The 19,639-nt window shown below is 43.2% G+C and overlaps 4 protein-coding genes and 1 long non-coding RNA gene across 8 annotated transcripts in view; 4 read left to right on the forward strand and 1 right to left on the reverse strand.

Annotated features, from left to right (window-relative positions):
- Positions 1-551: 551 nt before the first annotated feature.
- psmb6 (proteasome 20S subunit beta 6) lies at positions 552-3,366 on the reverse strand. Its single transcript, XM_084487072.1, has 7 exons — positions 3,257-3,366; positions 2,529-2,596; positions 1,810-1,875; positions 1,620-1,685; positions 1,381-1,510; positions 1,026-1,170; positions 552-797 (listed from the first exon to the last, which is right to left on the reverse strand). The coding sequence occupies exons 1-7, from the start codon at positions 3,353-3,355 to the stop codon at positions 670-672; spliced, it is 702 nt and encodes a 233-aa protein (XP_084343198.1). The 5' UTR covers positions 3,356-3,366; the 3' UTR covers positions 552-669.
- Positions 3,367-4,179: 813 nt separating this feature from the next.
- Positions 4,180-6,894, forward strand: trappc1 (trafficking protein particle complex subunit 1; the record flags this gene model as incomplete). Of its 2 annotated transcripts, XM_084487155.1 has the most annotated exons (5): positions 4,180-4,236; positions 5,104-5,202; positions 6,135-6,205; positions 6,383-6,521; positions 6,632-6,894. In XM_084487155.1, the coding sequence occupies 4 exons, from the start codon at positions 5,104-5,106 to the stop codon at positions 6,758-6,760; spliced, it is 438 nt and encodes a 145-aa protein (XP_084343281.1). In that variant the 3' UTR covers positions 6,761-6,894. The 2 variants fall into 2 exon arrangements, with proteins under 2 accessions (XP_084343281.1, XP_084343280.1); XM_084487154.1 differs by lacking the exon at positions 4,180-4,236 and having other exon boundaries at positions 5,095-5,202.
- A 698-nt stretch (positions 6,895-7,592) lies between these two features.
- slc25a11 (solute carrier family 25 member 11) lies at positions 7,593-11,692 on the forward strand. The gene is made up of 9 exons (XM_084487259.1): positions 7,593-7,812; positions 8,453-8,605; positions 8,952-9,069; positions 9,242-9,330; positions 9,631-9,721; positions 10,308-10,398; positions 10,579-10,678; positions 10,842-10,893; positions 11,260-11,692. Exons 1-9 carry the CDS (start codon positions 7,748-7,750, stop codon positions 11,413-11,415), a joined length of 915 nt encoding a protein of 304 aa, XP_084343385.1. The 5' UTR covers positions 7,593-7,747; the 3' UTR covers positions 11,416-11,692.
- A 1,357-nt stretch (positions 11,693-13,049) lies between these two features.
- On the forward strand, positions 13,050-18,434 carry LOC311368840. Of its 2 annotated transcripts, none has more exons than XR_014640012.1 (4): positions 13,050-13,071; positions 16,365-16,514; positions 17,683-17,860; positions 18,214-18,434. It is a non-coding gene; the product is annotated as an uncharacterized lncRNA (long non-coding RNA). The 2 variants fall into 2 exon arrangements; XR_014640013.1 differs by lacking the exon at positions 13,050-13,071 and adding an exon at positions 16,014-16,135.
- A 1,124-nt stretch (positions 18,435-19,558) lies between these two features.
- Positions 19,559-19,639, forward strand: part of eno3 (enolase 3, (beta, muscle)) — a 7,453-nt gene continuing 7,372 nt past the window's right edge. Inside the window, exon 1 of one of the 2 annotated variants that reach the window (XM_084487603.1) lies at positions 19,559-19,621. The gene's annotated coding sequence lies outside the window, so the exon portion shown is untranslated. The remainder of the gene's footprint in view (positions 19,622-19,639) is intronic. The other variant, XM_084487604.1, reaches the window with a different exon arrangement.

Genomic DNA, 19,639 nt, shown 5'->3' on the forward strand with positions numbered 1-19,639 from the left:
AAACAAATGTAGATGCGCAATCGCTTTTTAAATCTTTTTTTCAAGCTTTTCCGAAGTGCAGATGGCGGGACCTCAGATCCTTACACTCCAACACTAGTGTGACAATATTCCATTGCTGTTGTCTCAAGAGTTTTGACTTTGTGTGAAAAATATATAAAGCAAAACAAACGTTAAAGCGCAAGTGAACCCACTGTTTTAGCTGGAATCCAAATGTTTTGGGGTGACAGTTCTAGGAAGGAGAAGTTATCCCCAGCGTTACAACCCACAGCAACTTTGTGATACTTTTGTAGTACCGTCGTTGTTTATGAGGTTATAATGTTTTATACTTGTAGTATATGTGAAGTATACTTGTATACTTCAAGTACTTGAAATACTCAACTTTCAAATATCCTTTTAAAATAAAGTCTTATTATGGATCTGTTCCACTCTTATCGAGCAACAATAAAATGTCATATAACCAACACAGTCTTTCTGATTCACTGCTACGGGACAGTATGTCATCTAATGCCTAGTTACCAAGAACTGGAGTACACTGAAGGAATACAACTGCGTCAACAAAACAGTTTTTATTATTTATTACAAATCATTCAACCTGGAACCAGAAGTCCTCTAGGAGGTGTGTGTGTGTGTGTATGATGTGTGTGTGTGTGTGTGTGTGTGTGAATGTGTTCAGTGTGTGGAGAACTTGGGCAGCTGGCTGCCCAGGACGACACGGCGCTCCACTCCGCTCTCAGAGATGGCCGCCAGTCTGACCACGCCCCCACTGGAACCATCCCGCTCCATCGCCAGGCTTACCGCTGGAACACACAAACACACTGTCACTTTGACACACACACACACACACAGGTTTGGTGAGTCCCCATTAGTGCCAACAGCTTCTGACATTGCTAGTTAGCAGTGTATCTAGTGAGTTAATTACCATTAGTGCCCAGCTCCATGCACTGTTAGCAGTGTATCTAGTGAGTTATTTACCATTGGTGACCAGCTCCATGCACTGTTAGCAGTGTATCTGTTGAGTTATTTACCATTGGTGACCAGCTCCATGCACTGTTCTTTGGTCATCCCAGCCTTGTAGTTGGCGTCCATATAGCCGTAGATGTAGGAGCTGCCGCTGCCGCCGATAGACACCTGCTGCCTCACACACATGCCTCCAATAGGCACAGAGTACACCTACACACACAACATGTTATTGTTGAGCTTCATATTATATGTGGGCATTTATGTATAAGAGCGTGTTTGTGAGCATCTGTAGCAGTGTGAATTTGTTAGCATGTTTGCATTAGCGTGTGATTGACATGTCTGTCATGTCTGTTTGTTAGCCTCCTTAGCAGTGTGTTTGTAGGCATCTGTAGCCATGTGTGTCTGCGCCATGCTAGCCACCTGTCCACCGCGCCTCTTGTCCCATCCGGCCACAATGATCCCGGCTGTTAGCTCCTCCCGGTAGCGGTAGCAGCTAGCTTTGAACAGATTGGCAGCTGTCTCCACCTTTGGCAGCTCATCCAGCTCAATGCTGAGGTTGAGGCAACAGAAACACTGTCAAATGAAACAGCTTAAGCCGTACAACACAGTGAGCATAAAGGGGTGTGTGTGTGTGTGTGTGTGTGTGTGAGTGAGTGTACCTGTGGAAGCCCAGCTGGTAGGTGACCATATCAGCGATGGCCTGGGTGTCAGCAGCTGATCCAGACCTTAAAACATACATAACCTTCGTCATCACCATCACAACCTCAATCACTTCGGCATAATGTTCCATAATGTAATAATAATCATTCCAATAGTAATATACTGTTAATAACATGTGGCGGTTCTCACCTGCAGCAGAAGATGCGGTCGTGGATAGGAGTCAGCTTATCAGTCACTCTGTTAGCGATGTACGCCCTGAGAGCCACAGCGAGAGGAAATGAGAGAGCGAGAGAGAGACAGAAAGAATAAATCTGCGTTCATTACTACAAGCCAATGTTTACTTGCACTGCGTAACGTTAATATCGGTGGCTTTGGACAACACAACGGTGGACAGTTGTATCACAACAGTTTTGTTTTGGATACCAACTGTCCCCAAAACAGGGTCAGCCTACTTTTTTCATCAAACCGGGAAACAACCTCAAAAACCTTTGTCTCAATAACATGGATGTTTTAAAGAACGCTCCAAATGCACACGAGACAACTTGATCGGTGTGAACATGTCACATCATGTTCATGCGTCGTAACTAATGTAAATATTTGATGGGATTTCATTTGTCCAATCAATTCTCTTGTGTTTATTTGTGATGGGCCTGGTGTAAAAGGACCTTGAGAATGAAAGTCGCCAACAGTCAGGCAGCGTCGGTCTATGATTCCAGCCAAAAAGTTGTACAAAAAACAACTGACATTCCAATTCCAATGACTGTTTGTAAGGACTAGGGAGATGGTTACAGTGAGAGTGTATTGTTGTCGTGTTTCTGGGGACTAGGGTGAAGGTAGTGTTGTACTGTTTGTTAGGACATGGGGGGAGAATAACTGTGTGTGTAGGGAGTACAGTGCATTTCACTCACCCTGTCGTAGTACGAGAGTCTGCACCGACCACTACACCTCCATCATACTCCACAGCCATGATAGTGGTCTGACAGGAAGAAAAAAACGTCATTATACATTTATACTTATTATGATAAACACATGCCTCTTTAACTAACCCACTCATGACTAATTGCACGCTATACTCTTTAACCAAAACATTCATTCTTTCTCATACTTTGAACAAGATGTGCTCATTTTCACAATAATATATCATTTGTAATTGGGATGATTAATGATATGCAGTTAGTTTTAATATTTGGTGTTGAGGTGAATGAGTTGTTGAGCGCTTCTTTTCTCTGGGTGGGTGTTCTTGGCTTTCATTGAAATCGAACCAATGAAACATGTCTTCTATCTGACTGCTCTCCTTCTAGCCTGGTTAGACCCAAAACACCTACTTATCCTCCCTCGCACTGCTACTACTGTAGTTGTACTGTAGTAATGCTATAGTGCTCTATGTGTAGTACTCTGTAAAGTAATCTCTTTGTGCAGTACTGTGTGTGCAGTATTCTTTATGTGGAGTACTGGCTATTCGGAGTCCAGATCAGTCCACTTAACGTCTCGCCCAGCTTGCTCAGGTTAGCCAGGCTAGCTCAGGTTAGCTCTTGAGCAGAAGTGCTGTCTCATTCAGCGGTTAAGAGACCCTTTTACCCCCTGAGTCCCGGTCTGAGCCCCGGTGCAGACTGGCTCCACCGGGAACATAACTCACCCCGGTGCTGACTTCCTTGCTGGTCCAGTCCGGAGCCATGTCGTTGTTAGAGGAGACCATTTGCTCCTGGCCGAACATCATAGTTGCTGCTGCCGCCATCTTAGTTGATATTGTTCTTACCGTAGGGAGCGAGACTTGAGTGAGAGGCGCTATGAATACCGACGTTTACGTACAAACTCACGTACAAACTCTTACGTACAAACACCGGGCAAGAGAACTGGGACAGACCCGTTTATTGTGTTATTGGTTAGTGGACGTGAGAAATGGAACCTGAAAACCGAAAACGTTTTTAATAGTTGTGTGTTAGCGGAGAGACTAGTCACTAGTGGTAATGCAATTTAAAGTTTGTGATACTAGCACACTCCAAATATAACCGAATAAGACGTACTAACCTATTTTATATTCTATATGATATGACACTCTAAACATCTTTCAATAAGACGTAGTAGGTGTCAGCTCACCTTCTGTATTAATGTATGTTTTTTTCTTGTTTTTTGATATGCAATTTGTGTAACCACACTCTCGATTGCCCAAGACAAATTTCTATACTTAAGATACATTAAAGGCTCATCTTATTATCTCATCTTATCTTATCTAGTAACCTATTTTATGGTGTATATATCCGACGCTCCACACATATAGACGCCTAGCATCTAGTGTGTAGCAGTGGCGCTCTCTTCTGGCGGTGGCTTATCTTCTGTCATTATATCATGGACTGTTGGACATTATTATTATACCTACTACTAACATAGTGCAATATGTGTATACCATATAATGATATAATATAATGCCTCTACTACTTGTAACACCATAAAATGTAGACTGTATAGTATACACCATTTTAATCCCATAAAAGGCAGCATTATAGATTTGACCCATTGAGTTTCAACACAGGCTAATGATTTGTGACAGGCATCCTGGCGGTCAGCTGGCTTGCTGCGGGGTCCTGACTGAGCAGCCTCGGAACCAGGAAATGCGAGGTAAACACTCTTAAGATTATCCTCAAATGACATTAAAATGTTAGTATCCACATTATTACCATTGCCTTGTCGATAGGACAAATGTATTGTTGATGATCTATATGAACAATTGTAACTCGACGGTGTTTCCGTCCTGTATGTGTCCTGTATGTATCCCTCAGAGGACGTTAGATGCAATTCCATCCATGGATTGACGTATACATACGAATATAAGTCTGATCTGATTGTATTGAATGGCGTTAAAGTCATGGCGAACCCTTCAAAGACGTATTGATAGAAAGATGCTCATGGTGACAAACAGGGCCCTGTCTAGCGTTTTTGGGGGCCCTATACATAATGTATATATTATATTATATATATATATATAGCGAGGTGTGTGTGGATATAAGGAGCTCCGTCCTGGCAGCAGTTGATTTTGATGTCTGCGTCCGAGAGAAGGTGAAGCTTCTCCGACACAATAGAATTACCCCACAGTATGTGGCACATGTCACATACAAACTCGCTCACATACAAAAACACTCAAAAAATGATGGTTCTAGCTTAGAAAAAAAAGTGGGCGTGGGTCATAGCCAAGCCTTTCTGTTATACCAATTAAAAGAGAAGCTTTACATGTATATTTTAACTTTTTTGTTCATTGTTTATTTTATATATAACACGTATTGTGCATTTTAAGCTCAGACTTAGATTAAAAAAAAATATAGATTTCAAAAAGAAAATCTAAAAGCATGTCCACCAGGGAGCGCTCTCTATTGGCCAGCCACCCCTGCTACCACCATATAAAAACGCTTATGTATTTTCTGTCTTGATTTCTATTTTGTTCTACTGCTGCTGTTCTCACACTTCTTCTTTTTGGATCTCATGTTTCAGATGACTGTTCATAACCTGTACATATTCGACCGTAATGGGGCGTGTCTTCACTACAGCGAATGGAACCGTAAGAAGCAGGCCGGGATCTCCAAGCAAGAGGTTCGTAGTAGGCTTTACCAGTATTGAGGAATAGTTGTGCTGCGGATTTAACTTTGCATTAAACCATTGTAAAATAGGCTTTTTGATGGAGCATTAGATTAAACAGATGAGGGAAAAATTGCAAAAGTAAAGGAACAGAAGCTGCAGAGAAGTTCAACGAGTTCTCATTGGCTGGACGATAATGTAATTGTGACTATATCGGATAGTTGCATGGTCTGCTGCAGGCTAAGAAGTGTGATCTATTTCCCTCTATATTTTCATGGTTAAAAGCTTTTTAATCATGAACCACTTTTGCTCTATTGTCACTATATTAAAGATTCCTTGTGGGTGATTTCTTTCAGTACACATTTAATAACACAACATTTTACAAGAAAGAAATCAGAATGTATGTATAATGTGGAATGATTTCATTGTGGTCTTTCATCCAGCGGATGGCGTGACAAGGAATGGTTGGGTAGTTGAATGGGAAAACCTTGAATTTGGGGAACCCAACATAACATGAAAACTCGAAATGCCTTTTAAATGCATGATTGGGGAAATAGAATGCAGAACTAAAAGTTGTTATGTTGTAAGTTTTCATGGATTCAAAAAAATCTAGAAGGTTCCCAAATGAACTAACAAATATGGCCGCTTGGTGAATACAGTCTATAGAATATGATTCATGTCATGAATATTTTAATTTAACCATGCTCAAGCATAGTTGCATTGATTTTGAACCAGTGTTGCACTCATTCAAAGTCATCCTAAAAAACAAATGATTAGACAGTTATCCCCCCCCCCCTCCTTTCTATATAATACTTTTTACCTCATCTATTAATAAGGCCACTACTAAACAATAATCATTGACGCTGTGGTTGCTTCTGGTAGCAAAACTTTTATAGGTTTCTCCAGTAAACTTTCTCTCTCTGTCTTTCTTTGTGTCTCTCTTCCAGGAGTTTAAACTGATGTATGGGATGCTGTTTTCCATCCGTTCCTTCGTCAGCAAGATGTCTCCTCTGGACATGTATCCTCCTCCTGTGTTTTAGTGTATCCTGCACTCTGCTACTGCCACAGGCTAGGTTCTAGTGTGTTCTGGTATGTATGTGTTGTTCTAGTGTGATAATGTTCTTCTAGTGTGTGATTTCTGTAGTAACGGCCAGGAGGGATGTCATCAGTGTTTGGTTTCCTTAGTAATGGTCAGGAGAGAAGGGTTCCAGTGCTTTCAAACCAGCCGGTATAAACTCCACTTCTACGAGACGCCAACAGGCCTCAAGTTCATCATGAACACTGACCTGTCTGTTCCCAACGCAAGGGAGACGCTACACCAGATATACAGCACGGTACACACGCACGCACTCACACACGCACGCACACTGCTATTAATAATCACCCTCTCTGCAGCTCAATGTGTTGTAAGTGATGGTCTTTCTCTCTCTCTGTCTCTCTGCAGCTCTATGTGGACTACATAGTGAAGAACCCTCTGTGTTCTCTGGGAGACCCCCTGCAGAGCGACCTTTTCTCCGCCCGCCTCGACACCTTCATCAAGAACCTGCCCTACTTCAACCCTAGAGCGGCTTAACACACACACACATACACACACAAGCCTACCCTACTTCAACCCTAACGCTGCTTAACATGCACACTATACATACAGACACATCTACTTTACTTTTGTGTTGTGATATTGAATAAATGTGACTTGTTACTTGCGTATATGAATGAATTTGTATGTTTATATTTCCTTTCATACACTCACAGATCTCTAAGAACATAATAATAGTATCAAGCAACTTACCAATGTATTGTTATTTGTAACCACAGTCATTTTTAACCAGTAGCAGACTGGTTGTACAGCCGTGGTTGTACTGCTCAGCTGTCAGTATAACCAGTAGCAGACTGTTGTTGTATTGGTCAGCTCCCAGTAGAACCAGTAGCAGACTGTGGTATTACTGGGCAGCTACCTGTATAACCACAAGTAGAAGACTGGTTGCACTGGGCAGCTCCCAGTAGATCTAGTAGCTGACTGTGGTTGTACTGGTCAGCTGGGCAGTACTGATGTACTATACTCCAGTTCTTTTTTTTCTGTCTGAAGGGGGTGAGAAACAGAGAGGGCAGTGTTCTTAGTGTTTCCAGGTCATTGACCTAATGCGTATTATGTATACAAAACATTATGAATAATATATTGTATTATTCTGGATTATTTATAATGATAATACGTGTTGGTTTTATGTCTGCTCGACACAAAAAAAACCTAAACATAAATAAATATTTTCAATATCAATCGTTGGCGTTCACTTCTCTCTGCGTGCTCATTGGCTCCACTGATAACTAATCAGGAGACAGCACGGCCTGGGATTGGTTTCTCTGCCATGCCGCCTCCTGATTGGTCAACCTCCTCCGCGTCGCCGGATGATGCGACGGGGTTTTGGAGTCACCTTGCCCCGTTAGCTTTCACTCTAAAAAAAAAAACAACGCTGCTCCGACTAAGACAGGCCGTTGTGGTTGAACCTTTACCGGGAGAGACGGCACTTCGAAGCGGCAACTGGGGGACCAGCAGCGCGGTAGAATGGCGGACACCAAGCCCAAAACCTCTCCGAAGGCCATCAAGTTCCTGTTCGGGGGGCTAGCCGGGTAGGTGGCGGATAACATGACAGCGGTCACGGTTACGATCGCTTGACAGTGCGGGTGTCGGTGCATGTGTGATTCGGTGTATGTTACTGTATGTTGGTGACAGCTGCAGCATTGATCGGCCGTTGGTTGGAAGTTTGACATCGGGACGGTGTCCACATCAACGTGGGACACAGGCTAATGTCCCGGAGAGAAGCCAGACAAGTGGTCGGTGTAGCAACGGGGTGACCTGCTGCTATCTAGATCAGGCTAGAACAGGCTATTGATAAGGAGAGTATTGATAAGGCAGGGGGAAGTGGAGGTTGATCCCCTGTCCTAGTTGTGTCATGGTTGATGTCTGCGCCCCTAAATGCCATGACCCCTGAGGGCGTTCCCTCACGAGCCCTGGGAGAATGTGAATGTCGCCTTACCGGATTAACACACACACGCACGCACGCACACATGCACGCACGCACACACACGCACACTTACATTGTGTGTAGTGTTTGTGGCTTCATTGTTTATAACAATGTGTGCGTTGAGTGTGTATAATACTACTTGTGTAATTCGTGTATTGTAACGTTTATAGTACTGTGGGTATTGGAGTGTGTATAGTACTGTGTGTTTGGATAATACTGTGTGTATAACACTGTGTATCTTGTAGGATGGGAGCTACAGTGTTCGTTCAGCCTCTGGATCTGGTGAAGAACCGGATGCAGCTCAGCGGCCAGGGTTCTAAAGCCAGAGAATACAAGACTAGCTTCCACGCTCTGGCCTCCATCCTGAAGAATGAGGGGGTGGGGGGTATCTACACCGGGTAGGATAACATGCTACCTTCTACCTTCATGTTACACAATCTATGTGCAACACTAGCTTACACGCTCTGGCCTCCATTCTGAAGAATGAGGCGCTAGAGGGGTATCTACATGCTAACTACATGCTAACTCCATGCTATAAAAAAGCTTCATGATACAAACCTGCTAGATAGTACCGGTAGCTACATGCTACTTACTAGATACACGCTACATACATAGATACTAGATACCTAGATACTAGATAGATCTTCCGTACTGCATAATGCTATATAGTAGCTACATGCTTGCTACAGGCTAGGTCCATGCTATGATTGTTGTTATTTATCTGTTGTGTTTGTGTGCATGCAGCCTGTCCGCAGGGCTGCTACGTCAAGCCACCTACACCACCACCAGGCTGGGGATCTACACCATCCTCTTTGAGAAGATGACCAGTCCAGACGGAACTCCACCCAGCTTCATCATGAAGGTACACACACACACACACACACACACACACACACACACACACACACACACACACACACACACACACACACTAACCAACCTGATGCACTTTCACTCCTATGACAGGAAGGCCCAGATACACCTACACACACAGACATAGAGAGACACACACACTGAGCTGTGTCTCCCTGCAGGCCCTGATCGGTATGACCGCCGGGGCGATTGGTGCGTTCGTCGGGACGCCGGCCGAGGTGGCGCTGATCCGCATGACTGCTGACGGACGGTGTGACACACATACACTATGAACAACACACATCTACACAACTTCACACGCTACGGAACTACAAAGTACACTCACACACTTCAGTCTTCAAAAACTCTACAAACACATACACTATAAAAGCTTACAAACTACACACATGCTACACACACTACTTACTACACACACACACTACAAAACTTCACACACTGCAAACTGCTCACGTGTGTGTGTGTGTGTGTGTGTGTGTGTGTGTGTGTGTGTGTGTGTGTGTGTGTGTGTGTGTGTGTGTGTGTGTGTGTGTGTGTGTGTGTGTGTGTGTAGTCTCCCTGCAGACCAGAAGAGAGGTTACAGTAATGTCTTCAACGCCTTGGCCCGAATTACCAAGGAGGAGGGGGTCACCACTCTATGGAGGGTAAATACCTTTTAACCCTTAACCTTAACCCCTTTCTTACAGCTTTTTGAATTATGACAAGTTTTGGTATGATGAAATCATTCTGCATTATTATCTTATTTGTATTTTGTATATTATTTTCACGTTTGTAAACGTCATGGCTGACGTCACAGGTCGGAGGTTAAAGAGGTTGTTGGCCAAATAGCTAGGTGGCCGATGAATGAGGGTAGTGTGGTTTAACACTCTGTTTTGACCACTACTGTCGATATAACTTATTTGTTAGATATTTTTTCATTAGGATTACATTATTTACCTTGTTTACAACTGGATTGGAATCATTTTTTGTTACTTTATAAGATTGAATAAATAATTTTTTAATCAAGATATCGAGAGTGTGCGTAACAATCCATCCACACTTTACTTTATTCATCGCCTTAAGAACCTTAGCTCGAAATGGACCACACACCCTCTCTTATGTTTATCATGTGTTGTAGGGCTGTGTTTATATATAATATGGTAGGTTTGTATATACGTATACGGTATAATGTATATAATCTATTGTAAGGCTGTGTATGTATGTATATATAATGTATTTCATGTGTTGTAGGGGTGTGTTCCCACCATGGCCAGGGCGGTAGTGGTGAACGCTGCTCAGCTGGCCTCCTACTCTCAAACCAAACAGGGTCTGCTAGACTCAGGTACACAGACACAGACACAGACACAGAGACTGACACACAGTCTCTTTTCAGATTATTTTGGTGATGATGTTTTGACTTTCTACCTGTCTGTCTCCCTTCCCACTGTCTGTCTTTCTACCTGTCTCTCTCTCTCTGTCTGTCTCTCTATCGGTCTCTGTCTCCAACTGTGTCTCTCTCCAGGTTATTTCGGTGATGATATTTTGTGTCATTTCTGCGCCAGTATGATCAGCGGTTTAGTGACCACAGCAGCATCCATGCCTGTCGACATCGTCAAGACCAGGTAAACCTCAACCTATCACTGCACTGCTGGAGACCGCCATATGAACCTCACCCAATCACAGTACAGCTAGCGACCACCCTTAAACCTTAGCCAATCACAGCACAGCTAGAGAGTAGGCAAAATATAACAATTATGTCTCTGTCCCTCTGTCCCTGTCCCTCAGGATTCAGAGCATGAGGATGATCGATGGAAAACCAGAGTATAAGAATGGTTTGGTGAGTCTCTGTGTCTATCTGTTTCTGTGTTTCTGCCTGTGTACCTCTCTCTGTCTGTCTCTCTCTCTGCCTGTCTTTCTCTCTGTCTGTCTCTCTCTCTGCCTGTGTCTCTCTCTCTCTGTCTGTGTCTCTCTGCCTGTCTGTGTGTCTCTCTCTGCTTGTCTGTGTGTCTCTTTCTCTGTGTGTGTCTCTCTCTGCCTGTGTTTCTCTCTCTGTCTGTCTGTCTGTCTGTCTGTCTGTCTGTCTCTCTGTCTGTGTGTCTCTCTCTGTCTGTGTGTCTCTCCGTCTCTCTCTCTATCTATGGCTACTACACACTTTCTCACACGTCTCTCCCCGGGAGCTGAACCAGGTGTGTTTCTCCTGCAGGAGGTGCTAGGCAAGGTGATCCGCAATGAGGGCTTCTTCTCCCTGTGGAAGGGCTTCACGCCGTACTACGCCCGTCTGGGCCCTCACACGGTGCTCACCTTCATCTTCCTGGAACAGATGAACAAGCTCTACAAGCAATACGTCCTAGAGCGCTAACCTGCTCACACACACACACACACACACACACACACACACACACACACACACACACACACACACACACACACACACACACACACACACACACACACACACACACACACACACAGAAACAGACACACGCACACTCCCTTGCTGTAGGACTCATGCCGTGTATTTTTTGTAAACTACTAACGATTAAATCATGACCTCACCTCACCCATGATGTCATGGGACAGTTCTGTAACTATGGTTACTGCGGGATGGAGTAATAAAATTCAATTGTGAGCCTTTACTCGGTTGTTCATTGTGTTCCTTACTTGTGTCATGTAAATTATCATTATTATTTTATTATCATTAATATAATTATTATACTGTCATGTATGTTATTATTAATATTATATCATGAATATTTGCATAACACGATCATGTATATTATTCAAATTATTTATTTTATACTATCATGAATATCCTTATTCATATTATTATAATGTTGTCATGTATATTATTTGTCATGGCATATTTTCCTCCAGATTATGATTTTGACCACTGTCCCAGTTTGAGAGACAGCTGTTGACCACTGTCCCAGTTTGAGAGACAGCTGTTGACCACTGTCCCAGTTTGGACACTGACCACAGCCCCTCTTCACCTGATAGGATGTTCTTGGGTCTCAAGTTCACAAACAAAAGGATGCTTCTTTTCCACAATTGTATGTTGAACAACATACGTTTTTCAACTACAAATGTTCCACTAAGAATTCTTATTCTTCTAGTGAGGCTATTGCGTGATGAGTCGTGTGTTAGTGGTGCAAGGGGTGTGGTAAAAAGACTTGTCTCTGCCACGTTTAGCCTAGGACGTTCCTGTTGTCGACCTGACTTATCCCATTGTACCGGCCACCGTCACCTCAAATCACAAATAAACGTATTCCTTCCTTCAGGAACACAATACCCTTTCAATTTATTGTCCAATTTATTATGCTCTTTGTGATATAAATCTATAATATGGCTTTAACATTATAAATAACATAAATAACATTATAATTATATTATATTATGTCTATTGTTATTATATTATATGTATATTATCATTCATATTCTAACTGTATATTGATATGTATATTCATATTCATATTATTTGTATTGTGTATATTATTATTATGAATAATTGTAATTGTATTATCCCTATTTATATTAATATATGTTTTATTCATATTATTATGTATATCTATCTATTTCTGTTTTCCCGTTATAACAAAATACTTTGCTGCATGCCCTTCCGGTAAACCGACCGGAGAAGGAGCTCTCTCTCAAATGTGTAGAATGGATAAACAGTTCTATGAGGGAGGCAAGAGACCCAAATTCAAGGTTATTATTGAAACTTTGACTATAGGCTACATTTTTCCAGTGTGCGAATTATACCACGGTCTCCGGGGGAGCAGCGGCCCCAGTATACTCGCCGTTCCCAAGTTGTCGCGCGACAATGTGACGTCAAAATGACGTAGATCTCGCCGGCGCGACAGGATTTAAGCCCTGTTGCGCCGTGTCGCGCACCACTCTTTTTTTTCAGTGGCGTGCGACAAAGCGGAAGCACAAGACGGAACATTTCGAAGGCGGACTTCATGGAGAGTGTGGATCCACAGGTGCATGACCAGCTGAAACAAAAGCTGTTACAGACGTATGTTAGAGCACACCCAGCAGCACCCACGAAGAATGTGTGAACGTTGATGCACATTTAAATGCGCGTTATTGTTAAGGTTTTTTGTTTGTTTTATTGTTTCTTTCTTTATATTTTCAATTTTATTGTGTGGTGTGTGTATATTTAAGCAATAGATTACGACAGGCTGTGGTATACGGTCATTATACCACAGTTAAGGGGCGTTGTCCGTCCCGACGCGCAGCGGAGGGACGGCGACCCCCTTCACTGTGGTATAATGAACGTATATCACTGACTGAAGTGATCTATTGCTTTTATAAAACGGTTACGTAAATATGGCGAAATGAAAGTCAAAGACACCCTCAATTTTGAAAAAGCTAGAAAGTCGGAAAAGCATTTTTTTTTAACGAACACAAAAAAGTAGTCCCTCCTGGCTGCCGGCAAAGTGTACGGCGGTTGCTATGCAACACACCGTAGCGTCCTTCAGAGAGAAGGCTAGAGACGGTAGCTTGGTTCGCCGGCAATTTAGCCTTCTATCGAGTTCACTCGAACTCGATAGTAGGCTAAATTGCCGACCGTGTGCCTATTGCTTTACAACATTTCCACCCTCTCCAGCAATCAACATGTTTTTAGGCTTCAGTGAACTATGCTATCGCTTTTATATATAAATAAACAACAGTTAGAGTTAGGCGCGGAGTGATACTGAACTCTGTAAACTGAACGGGCGTCATAGCTGTGTGTATATGCTCAATATACAGAAGTTGGGAACCAATCAGATCGCTTGATTTAAGCCACCCGTTTTATAAATATATATATCCATAGAATCCAATATCGTCGCCGACATTGGCTGTGACATCATTGCTGCTGCCAGCTCTGCCATTGTTTACTATTTCCACGCACTAGAAGAAGAATAAAACGTAAAGAGTCGGTAGCCTTTCCTCAGTGGCGACACCTCTGTTCAGGAGAAGACTGCAAATAGTGTCGCGGCCACCAGCGCGAGTATAAATAGTCACGGCGCTCCCGTGACGTCACAATGTCGCGCGACAACTTGGGAACGGCGAGTATACTGCGGCCTAGGCTTACGTTAGGCTACGTTTTTTCATGAATCATAAACTCAAAATATAATTTTATTTCACTTATTTTACACATTTGAGAAAAACCATGCCCAAAATAGCATTTATTTGGCTATGATATCAATATTTTAGAGCTCCCCCAAAATTTCACAAACCATGTTTCCAGGGGAGCTCAAATCACCACTAGGGGAGCTATAGCTCCCCCTGCTCCCCCTTAATTCGAACACTGCACTTTTCACACTTTTTCCATATTATTTCTTCTCATCTACCAGCTGTTCTCTGATTAATGTCCTCAGCTGTCTTTAAAGCCTTGAAGTCTCCACAGTATTATGACCACCACAAGAATATTTTCCTCCATTATCAGAACACAAAGCTCCTTTAGGTCTGATAAACGTCCGTTTATCATATGGGTATTCCATGTTTGCACAATAATGACTAGATCCTCCTGTAAACGAGACAAATGTGCAAGCATAGCTCTCACTTCTTCAAATATGCTGTTATCTGTTTTTGACATTAGCCTCAAGACAAGTCCATGCACTGCAACACCAGGGCCGTAGTCATGGGGGCTGGGTTCAGTTTTGTCGGGAGGGGAGGGGAGGGGTTGGGGGGGTTGGAGGTCACACATTGCGGACACAAAGTAACGAGTCTAAACTTGCATTCATGAGAGAGAGAGAGAGAGAGAGAGAGAGAGAGAGAGAGAGAGAGAGAGAGAGAGAGAGAGAGAGAGAGAGAGAGAGAGAGAGAGAGAGAGAGAGAGAGAGAGAGAGAGAGAGAGAGAGAGAGAGAGAGAGAGAGAGAGAGAGAGAGAGAGAGAGAGAGAGAGAGAGAGAGAGAGAGAGAGAGACTTAAAGCAGAATTGAATAATTCGCTTGTCAACCACATCGCCATTGAATTGTTCCGCTGACTGAAATTCCAAGAACAAGTCCCTCCAATAATCTTGTTCGTTCTTCCTCCGATAATAACCCCACTGCCTTTTAACCCTCTGATTGCAGAACTTTGCCCCCTGAAAACACAAGGCCCAGAAGGAGTGCCCTTCCATCCTCACGCAGGACAGAATGGACTCAGATTTTATCCGACTGATAAAGTGCTGGCTGAGCACTCTCGTCTCAGCCACCACGGCACCAATTCCATATGATGCAAATACCTCGGCTTTACTGTTTGTTGAATTCGCATGAATCCCCGATATGCTGCGGGGGACACCATCAATACATACAAGTATTGATGGTGTCCCCATTAATGTTTCGCGATCTCGAGATAATGACATAAATAAGTCATATCTCGAGATCTCGAGAAAACAGGGGTCTAAAAGAAATGTAAACGTATGGCATATTGGAGATTCATACGGGCTCCATTGCTCCCTCTGTCTCCCCCTGTGGTTCATGTTGGGAAATGTTCAAACTGGATACAAACAGACTCAAAACTTTCAGATGTTTCTAGCAATGTGGAGGAAAAACATACAATGATATTCTATCACTAGTTTTATTGAATGTACATGAGAAATGGAAATTAGCCAACTATATAACTTGTATATAACTAAATTGCGTATCTTTATAAATAGCCAAATAAACTTTTTGATTAATGTTACAATTATTATTTATGAAATATTCTAAACTTAAACTGTTATTGTGTGTCACCTTTCTGTTTTATTTCATTATTTTTTTTAGGTGTTTTTTTTTAGGTGCAAAACAAATGTACATTTCCAATGTCCACGAAGATAGATCACACACACACACACACACACACACACACACACACACACACACACACACACACACACACACACACACACACACACACACACACACACACACACACACACACACACACACACACACACACACACACACACACACACACACACACACACACACACACAGCTAAAGTGCGGAAGTTATGGGCGTGGCCAGGAAGTCGTGGGCGCGGCCAGGCAGTTATGGGCGTGGTTTTAAGAGATAAATAGGTAGCTTGCTTCCTAATTTATCACTTCGATCCTCAGGACTGTACCTGCCCAGGTGAGACACACTGGCCTTTAACCGATCTAGCTGTAATGTAGGTTTAGGATTAGATGATTTCTTAATGAAGACTGTTCACGGTGTTCCCTGTGAGTCAGCTTCCTGACTCACAGGAAGCTAGTGGTTGATGCAACTTTTCTTTTGACAAACTTGTTGTTCACTTTTTTCCGTCCCCACCCATATCTCTTTCTCTATCTCTCCTGTATGTGTGTTTCTCTCTCCCTCTCAGCCTCTCAACATGTCGTGGTCTAGCTACGTTACCACTTTAATGAATGAAGGTGGGCCGGGCGTGGCGGCAGACGCAGCGATCGTTTGCTACACCCCAGGAACCGAGGGCGTATGGGCTGCGGAGACGGATGGCACTTTTAAGGCGATAACGGTACGCGCGCACACACAGACACACACACACACACACACTGCACACTCTCTCTCTCTCTCACACACACACACACATACACATACACACACACACACTATTGGATGTTCGATTCTCCCGGTTAACCGGGGTGCGCGTTTTTTTTTGCTCCGCGCCTACGGAACCATTCTTCCGGTACTGATTATAAGCACTTCCGTGTTTCTCCACCAAATAACGCTCGTACTGTGAGCATCTCGCTCCTTATTTGGCGATTATCTTAAACACGCCACGAGACACAGGAAGTAGCTTTGCGGCTGCAACTTCACTTCCTTTTAACACACACACACACACACACACACACACACACACACACACACACACACACACACACACACACACACACACACACACACACACACACCATGCTCTTGAATTTGCGTCCAGAACGTCCAAGCCTGCAGGCATGCATTCTTCAGCATGCCCACACACTCGCATTCGGAGGGGTGTGACTATACCTAAATCTCAGGTCTCCGTTCTGCCTCAACTTGTCTCCCTCTCCTCTATCTTGCCTTTCCACCTCCTTCTCTCTATACTCCCTGGTCTGTTACCGCGTGTCAGTGAAACCAGTCATACAGGTATAAACATAGCTGGGTGTGGCCATGCACAACACGGCTGGGTTGAAGGAGGCCTTTAGATTATGCAAGACTCTCTAGCTGTGTTCGAAATCGTTCCCTATTCCCTCACTCACTATTCCCTATATAGTGTTTATGATATAGGGAACGAACAAACGAGAATTCGGACACTACGCTGAACATTTCTGAACGTCATTTGCGTCAGTAAATGCGCCCGCATTGCATTGTGGTATACGGGAGTAACATGTAGGGAACATCATATGTTCACTCAAATTTGGGGGATTTTATAGTGCACTATATAGTGAACGAAGTTAACCATTGAGAATTCGAACAGCACTACAAAATGGCGAGCACCCTATATAGTGCACTATATCCGTGATAGGGAACGATTTCGAACACAGCTTCTGTCTCTCTCTCGACTGAACCTGTGTGTGTGTGTGTGTGTGTGTGTGTGTGTGTGTGTGTGTGTGTGTGTGTGTGTGTGTGTGTGTGTGTGTGTGTGTGTGTGTGTGTGTGTGTGTGTGTGTGTGTGTGTGTGTGTGTGTGTGTGTGTGTGTTAGACGGATGAGGTGAAGAAGCTGGTGCGCCAAGATCGCAGCACCCTATTCACCGACGGCGTGACACTGGCAGGACAGAGGTGCCGCGTCCTCCTCGACGACATTAGCAAATCTGAGGGAGGGTTCATGAACCTCGCTACAACGGACGGTCACACCATCTGCGTGGCCAAGGCAAAACAAGGTTGGGAACCCCCAGGAGACCTTTCACCAGTTTGACATCCCTGGTTTAACGTTACTAGTCTAATGTTGGTCCACATCACTAGATATAACTTAAAATCACTGATATAGCATCATGTTACTTAGCATCAGTAGTCTTAACATCACTGGTTGATATCACTAGTCTAATGTTTGTTGGCAGCACTGGTCTAACATCACTAGTCTAATATTACTTTAGATCCCTGGTCTAATGTTAGTTAGCATAACTGGTCTAACATCACTAGTCTAATATTACTTAACATAATTGGTCAAATGTTAGTTAGCATAACTGGTCTAATCTCTTTCTTTCTTTCTTTCTTTCTCTGTCTCGTTCCCTAGTTCTGGTCATGCTGAAGGGGTGTAAGAGCATCCATGGGGGACAGCTGTTACCGAAGGTCACCAAAATTGCCGAATACCTGGCCAGTGTGAATTTTTAAACACACATTCTCAAAACACACTCTCACTCACATTCTCACTCGCACTCACTATCATGATGTGTTTTCCCAGGTTCTTATAGTTCTTGTTTTTGTGTGCCAAACAATAAACCCCTTTCAAAAGCATGTGTTGTTGTGCTGTGCATTACTGCCCCCTCGTGGCCACCGGTGGAACTGTAGACCACTGATCATACTTGAAATACTTGATGGAGCTTAGTGAAGTATCGCTAATAACAATACCATATAGTACTTAAAATATACCTGATATAATAAAAATGTCTTTTTAATTTTTTTTACACAAAAGTTATAAAAGTGGATAAAACCGTCTCCCGAGACGTCTAGACTACTGCAGCTCCATTGGTGCCGGTCTGCCTGCAGGCAGTACTCGGTCTCTGCAGCTCCTCCAGAATATCGAAGCCTGACTGGTCTTCCTCCTACACTGCACCACTCCTGTTTAGTTGCTTGAATCCGATTCTTCAAGTCACCGATACTTTCCCAATGTGCAGCCTATGGCTCCAAACTCATCTGTTCAGACTGCATCTTGGCCAATGAGAAAAATAACAAAATAGATATTTATGTTATCTATACTGTAGCACTTGCTTATTTGTTGAGTTGCATACACTCAAATGATTTATGCAGTATTTCGGGTATATATTTGTTGAATGTACTTATGACAATTGTCAGCTAAATTAATGTAAGAATACTTTTATTCCAAATACATTAGTAATGCAGCAAAGATATTTACAAAGATCTATTACCCACAAAGAAGTATTGAGTTATTTAATGTAATTATTTTATGCTCATACTTTTATTCTTATAACACTTTAGTGGTACAACTGTCGCAAATACCAAAGGTAAAGTCTGGTGGGGTCTTTGCCCTTCTCTTGTTTCATCTGGACATGGACTTTGACCTTCTGGATGTTAGGGACTGTTTGACAAGAGCAACACACAACCGTACAGACAGAGAGGGACCGAGTAACTGACAGGGAAATAAATAGGACATTCAAAGACATAAAGACAGACAGGATGACAGACAAACTGACACAGACAAGCAGAAAGACGGACAGACCTTAGGACTGACAGACATACTGATTTACAGACCAACAGAGAGACAGGAGGACAGACAGAGAGTCAGAGAAGGACAGACAGTTCTTTATGTTTTACTTCAGAGAGGAACTTGGATACGGTCTCTGGCTCACAGCTATCCTTATCAGGCCCACCCCAGGCCCCGCCCCCAGGGACCGTCTATAAAGACTTCCCAGCGTTACTCATACACACGTACTTCTACAGGACGGACCACGGCCCACCAACAGGTACAGTACATACAAACA

The sequence above is a fragment of the Micromesistius poutassou genome, assembly GCF_964030765.1.
Source record: "Micromesistius poutassou genome assembly, chromosome: 23".
Lineage (NCBI taxonomy): Eukaryota > Metazoa > Chordata > Actinopteri > Gadiformes > Gadidae > Micromesistius > Micromesistius poutassou.